Here is a 6808-nt window from a genome sequence, read left to right on the forward strand (position 1 = left end):
TTGTTGAATTTTCTCTATATCTCTCTATGATACAACTTTCAGTCAGCCCAAACATTGATCACTATAGTAATTAACCAAGATTGTATGTGTCAATATGAGGTGTTTGGTAGCATGCTGCTTTACTTGACTTGGACAAGTCCACATCTTTCTTTGGCGTTTATGATGGCCATGGAGGTAAGCATATGGATATAGATTATATACACACATGTTTGTTTCTTCATATATAAGGTGTCCTTGTTGGGTAATCTTGATTCAGGATATGGATATGGGTATCAGAGCAGGTTGAAGAGAGCTAGTTTGAGAGTCGACTTTCGGAGGGAGGATCTTTTGGCTGCAGGGCAACAAGAGCAGTAGAAGCAGCAGCAGGTCGGCAAGAGAAAGAATTTTTGATTGGCAACAATCAGAAGAAAGAAAGAAAGACAAGAAGAAAGAAGAATGAAGAAAGTAGAAAGAAGAAAGAAGAAAGAGAAAAGACATGAAGAAAGAAGAATGAAGAAAGTAGAAAGAAGAGAGACAAGAGAGAAGAGGTCGATCATTGTTGGAGCCGATCACCTCCATTGCCGAGAGATAGATTCATTGTAGAGAGTGAAGCAGGAAAAAGGACACGGTGGTGCTAGGTCTTTGTGATCAGAAGAAAGAAGAAGAAGAAGAAGAAGAAGAAACAACACAACTGTGTGACATGTTAGCAGGCAAGAAAGAAGAAAGAAGCAGCAAGCGATCACTTTTGATCGAGAAGGAAAGAAAATTGAAGCAAGGTACAGCAAGAGTCTAAGCAAGATAGAGGAAGATTGAAGCAAGATAGCAAGATCAAACCTAAGTGGTTTGAATAGCAAGTAATAAGATTCGAAGTGACCAAACAAGAAAGTTCGAATCAAGGAAGAAAATAGTAAGTTTAGCAAGATCAAGAGATAAGAACCTTGTAGACTGTTTTAGTTTGTTTCCATTGGATATGTACTACAGGCTATATATATAGCCTTTGTTTTCTGAATATGAGAAGTCAGTGTGCAGCAGCTTTGAGTCCAAAGTACTTTCGTATCTCTATATTTGCTTTTTGCATACATATATATCTGTGTTGTGTGAGTGAGAAGGTTGGGACCTGTTCCAACAGTCCTCACTAAGCTTTTTTTTTATCTTTCAGGTCAGGCAGTCTCTAAGTTCTGTGCCAAGTATCTTCACCAGATCTGTGGAGAGTATAAAGATTTTGGAATCCTTAGGCATGGCTTTCTTGCATCATCTTCAGAAGAGGCAGATTCTATTCAGAATGCATCATTGAAGCAAAATGGGAAATCAGAAGGTCTAAAGAGAAAACAACTTTGGCCCCACATAAGTTTATAAAGATTGATTTTTTCATTTAAATTGTTTTCATTTCCTTGATCTTTTTTTTTCAATCAATGTTAGCTTCTTGCTCAAAAACTTTGGCCCCACATAAATCGACAGCAGTGGGGTTTGATGACAGGATGTTGCTTCATTCTGAAGTAAGAATTCTTCCCGATATTTCAATTTTCATTTTTTTTAAAAAATTATTTTTAATAGTCTTGATGGTTTTATAAATAAAAAACTTTGATGTCATCATTTTTTGATCTTTATAATTTGTAGGTTGAAAGGAAGTCTCTTCCTCATCCAGAAAGACCAGATCGTCTTCGAGCAATTGCTGCCAGCCTGGCAACTGCAGGTGTGTGACTAGGATTCCTTGTCTTTTTTTTTTTTAAATTATTTTTTTTTATTCTCTAAATTGTCATTTCTGTAAATTTTAGGTATATTTCCTGGAAGATGCCAACCGATTTCAGCAAGAGAAATTACACGTGAAGAACTTCAGATGGTAAACATTTCATTCATTAGTTTAAAGTCAACTTGCAATCTTGACTTTCCACTTTCATTGGTATTGGCTATAAAATAAGCTGATTGTGATATACCCTAAACTTTAAGGTAGTGTTTGGTATGAGGGAATCAGGGAGGGAAGGGAATGGAATGGAATGGCTCATTCCATTGGAATGAAAAAAGCTGTTTGTTTTGTTTGATGGAATGGAATGGAATGCACCATTCTTGAAGGAATGTGATTCCTTCTCTTTTGTAAATTCTCATTTTGAAGGAATGGAATGAAAATTTGCAATATAACCCATTTTTATTTATAAAATTTGTAATATTAGAGAACAGTTATTTGGATTCTAATGAGCTTTTATGTTTAATCTTTTAGTTTTGCAAATTAAAATTTTATAAATTAGAAGTGAATAACATATAAAGTAGAGTTAAAACTTAACACTATACAATGTATCTTAATATAATAAAAAATTGATTCCATTCTTACACACCAACCAAACATGATTCTGGAATGTAATGATTGATTCCATTCCATTCTATTGTTTTCAGATCCACTCTCATGAGAATATTGAATCTGTTGAACTCACAAGCCAACATGTTGCTAGGTACATTAAATATCAATTACTTATATAACCTCTTAACATTTTAGTATTTCTCCATTATATTTAAGGTTTATCTCAAAAAAGACCTTATATTTTATGTTTTTTCCGGATTAAACCACAAATTTATTTTTTGCCTGAAAAAGACCTTGTGTTTTTTCATTTTTTCCGAAAAAACCCTCAACCTCCTAAATACTTCCAAATAAACCCTCAACCTTTTTAGTTTTTCTCCAAAAAAAAAACCCTCACTCACATTTTACAATTTTTTTGGCAAATACAATGTAAAAAATAAATTTGAGGTTTAATCTGGAAAAACACAAAATATAAAGTCTGTTTTGAGATTAACCCTTGTATTTATTAGCAACAATTGTTTTTCCAACAGTTATTTCACCCCTGATACATATGCAAACAAAGATTCAGCACTTGCTGCCAGGTTGGCAGCAGGGTTATGTGCTGACCTGGCATCAGCTATATACTCGGGGCGTGCTAAAAACGGGTTTGCACTGGTAAAAAGAAGTTTCTACCTATAATTCTTCACCTCTCTATTTGTTCCATTAATCTTTATGTTTGATGGATCATGGGTCGTGGGTCATGGGTCATGGGTCATGGGTCAGGTGCGTCCTCCAGGTCATCATGCTGGAGTGAGACAAGCAATGGGATTCTGTCTGCATAACAATGCAGCCATTGCTGGATCAGCAGCACAAGCTGCAGGAGCAAAAAAAGTCTTGATTGTTGATTGGGTAATAATCTTTGTAATTAAAAAAAAAAAAAAAAACTATGAGTTGTAGTTATCTAACCTTATTTATTTACAGGATGTACACCATGGAAATGGAACTCAAGAAATATTTGAGCAGAACAAAACAGTAATTTTATTTTTATTTTTTTTATTCGTGCAATAATTGATACTACTTTCTTCAACTTGTTAATGATATTATTATTATATGGTTAACTCCATATTCTGTATTTTTTTTGGTTTAACCACAGAAATAATTTTTTTCTTGGTTAACCACAAAGAGTTTGTGATATTTAAAAAAAACATAAACACTATAAGTGTTTCCTGGTAATAAATTGCAGGAGGCCATGTAAAATTAACTATCATTCATTCTCCTATAAAAAAAAATGAAACTCAACATAAATATAAAACAATATAGTTGATTAATTTATTTTAAATCATAAATAACATTGTAGATTACTATCTGACTATTTCTGATGATACTGGTTTTAATTGTTATAGGTGTTGTATATATCCTTACATAGACATGAAGGTGGAAAATTCTACCCTGGTACAGGCGCTGCCCATGAGGTAAACATAACCCTAATTTTTTTTTCTCTCTCATTTTTTACATCGAGAAGGGTAAAATGGTCATTTCACTCTTATATATATGTTATCAGGTGGGATCCATGGGTGGAGAAGGGTATTGTGTAAATGTTCCATGGAGTTGTGGAGGAGTTGGGGACCATAGTCACAGGATTCGCCAAAGTAGTCACGATCCACGTTCCAAACGGCTCGATCCCAAACGGGGTACGATTGCGAATCGATCGCCGACAGAAACGCCCTCCGGTACGTCATGCTTGCGATCCCACCAATTCTTTAAATCGATACCTGAAACGTGAAATTGGAAAATTGAAGCAAATGCAGGGTTTCTTGTAAGATGAGGGTGAATGCATCAGGTATGCCACCTTTGTTTTCCCTTTGTCATGTTTGAATTGTTTGGAATTAGTTATATATATATATATATATATATATATATATATATATATATATGTATATATATATATATATATATGTAAATGACATGTATACATACTCCTGAAATTTCCTATATTTGGCTGAAAACATGCAGACAAACAAATTTGACATATTAGTGCCTTGCAGCCTCTCAAAGTTCTTGCATTCAGGTTATTCTTTTAGAAAGAAAATTGTCAAAGGAGAATTTATTCAAGGGTTTCTTTTAATGTTGTACATGTTTTGTTTTCAATAATAAATATTATGCAATATTAGCAATGTGTTACATTTACTTACTATTGGAATGATTATTTGTATATGACATTAAATTTTATGAAATGGATTATATTTTTTGTATATGATATTTTATTTTCTATTATGAGGCATTAAATTCAAATTTAATTTGAAAATTAGTAAATCTATTAAAAATATTTTTTTTAAACATTTAAAATTATGATACGCAAAAATATGTGTCATCTTCATTTATGACATGGCCTTTCTTGACAGGGGCTTTCTTGATACGCATTGCGTGTCATTAACATGCGCGTCGTAAGGTTACGACATGCGAATGCGTGTCGTCTTCCTTTATGACAGGGCCTTCCTTGATACGCATTGTGTGTCGTAAACGCGCGTCGTAAATGCGCGTCGTAAATGCGCGTCGTCTATAGACGACGCGCAAAAGCGCGTCATCTCTCTTTATGACAAGGCCTTCCTTGACGCGCATTTGCGCGTCGTCTGAGCGTTTTACGACGCGCAATGAGCGTCGTAAAAGGCCTTTTTTCTAGTAGTGAAATATAGTTGCCCCTGGATGTATCCTAAATGTTTATCTATGCATTAAGATTTCCCGTTTTTGCTATCTGACTCTCATTGATTCGACCCACATCCCCATGATGTGGTCCTAGCAAGAATAGATAAAGATTTGATCGCAATAAAGCTCGTATACAATAAACCTTGGAACTCCTTGTTGTTCAGCTCATTGCACTGGCTGGATAACTCTCATATTTTCGTCGACTCTAGACGCTAAGGAGACTTAGCTATAAGAGTAGTTACGGGGATCAAGTCGACACGGGATTCAACTTGACGCTCGGAAGAAATCCACGGAATGTCTTTGGGGAAGACATCAGGAAAGTTGTAGACTTTGGGGATGCTCTCGAGGTCTTTATGTGTCTCATCAGCCGCATGAGCCAAGAATGCATGGCATCCCTTTCGCAGATACTTCTGGGCTTTGGTGTAGGAAATGAGATGAAGGTTCGAACAAATTTTATCTCTATAACCAGTGAGGGCTTCGTCAGGGGGAAAGATTGAGATGAGTCGCCCTTTCAAATGCAAGAGACATCAGCACGATTTGGGGCTCAACCATCTCATCCCGATTATAACATTGTAGTTTTTTATGGAGACTAATATGAAATTAATGGGGAAAAGGAATGATCGTCTAAGTACATCCTATGATACCGATCTTGAGGCCAAAACAGTGATAGGACCTTGATAAAGTTGCTTAATTTGCATGCTATCGTTCTAAGGTATAATTTTGACGAAGATAATTTTTAACTGGAATATGATTGTTTCCATCATAACTGAAACTGAGATTACACATATTTCGGAACACTTGACCTAAAAGTAGGTCTAAGTCATTCTAACAGGGAAAAAGTCCTTGCAACATGAAGGATAGAGATGTTTACAAAAAAGAGCTACTTAGAACATAATTATGAAAGTTGTTCCTTAGACCGAAAAGGAAAGATGAGTAGAGTCTTCTCCTACCGGCGACGGGCACTCCTCAGATGGATCCTTAAGTTAGCCAGATGGCGCTCCATGTCAAGCAAGCGGCTCTTTTATACTATTTGGCGTTCTCGGAGCTCCATGACCTCAGCTCGAGTGGTAGTTAGCTCTTGTTGCAGAGCTTCATTGTCCCTCATAGTTCTCCCATGACCAACTTCGAGATTCCGAATGCGGTTTGTTTTGGCATCCGAGTTTGCCTCAAGCTCCATAGTTCGCTGAAGGGTTGCCACACTTAGCTCCACATTGCGAGCCAATCGACAAACTATGATCGGAAGGGATCTGTTTGCGGAGCCTCCCTCATTCACGTTGTAGAAGCGACGATCCCCTTCGTACGGGCGGGGTTGGCCTTGTTCGTGACTCCATCTATCCAAGCTTCCAACCCACATAGGCGTTGGGCCTTCGAACTCAAGTCGGGGGATAGGATTTGGTATCAAGGCCACTGGAGGTAGGTTCTCGACTTCAGGTTCTGGGTCGGCCTCTTCGGGGAATTGGTCTACGAAGTCATCGTCCAAGGGAATTTCGTGATTTTCTTCTAGCTCTGCCTCGAGCCATCCATCATTTCCTTGGTTAGGAAAATACGGGTCGCCAGGGAGATGGAATCTGGCCATACTATCTACGCGAGATAAGGGGTAAAGGGATAGTTATTAGGCATCGAATCTAATAATACTTCCAATGTATTATAGTTTCATGATTGATTCTCGAGGGATGGATTCCTAGGTAAGTTTCCGGTTCGGTCGTTATAGCATCCTAAAATACTCCTATAGTATTTTAACCCTTATGTTTGACTCTAGAACTTTTCTGGTACCTAGGTAAGCTTTAGGTTTGCTGCGACGTCACAGTCACTCCCAAGCACATGTTGGTCATGTCTTGAATGAATATAGTTGATCAG

General features: G+C 36.9%; 1 protein-coding gene across 1 annotated transcript; it reads left to right on the forward strand.

Annotated features, from left to right (window-relative positions):
* Positions 1–435: 435 nt before the first annotated feature.
* Positions 436–3843, forward strand: LOC145089256 (histone deacetylase 15-like). The gene is made up of 11 exons (XM_079027716.1): positions 436–527; positions 595–755; positions 1139–1294; positions 1399–1475; positions 1597–1672; positions 1755–1819; positions 2368–2423; positions 2800–2923; positions 3032–3157; positions 3230–3280; positions 3652–3843. Exons 1-11 carry the CDS (start codon positions 436–438, stop codon positions 3841–3843), a joined length of 1176 nt encoding a protein of 391 aa, XP_078883842.1.
* Positions 3844–6808: the final 2965 nt, after the last annotated feature.

The sequence above is a fragment of the Lactuca serriola genome, chromosome 2 (assembly GCF_051521515.1).
Source record: "Lactuca serriola cultivar US96UC23 chromosome 2, Lser_US96UC23_V15, whole genome shotgun sequence".
NCBI lineage: Eukaryota > Viridiplantae > Streptophyta > Magnoliopsida > Asterales > Asteraceae > Lactuca > Lactuca serriola.

Coding starts and splice junctions, on each gene's coding strand:
- LOC145089256 (XM_079027716.1), top strand. CDS start 436: ATGAAGAAAGTAGAAAGAAGAAAGAAGAAAGAGAAAAGACATGAAGAA. Junction 756..1,138: donor GGAAAGAAAATTGAAGCAAG/GTACAGCAAGAG, acceptor TTTATCTTTCAG/GTCAGGCAGTCTCTAAGTTC. Junction 3,281..3,651: donor TATTTGAGCAGAACAAAACA/GTAATTTTATTT, acceptor TAATTGTTATAG/GTGTTGTATATATCCTTACA.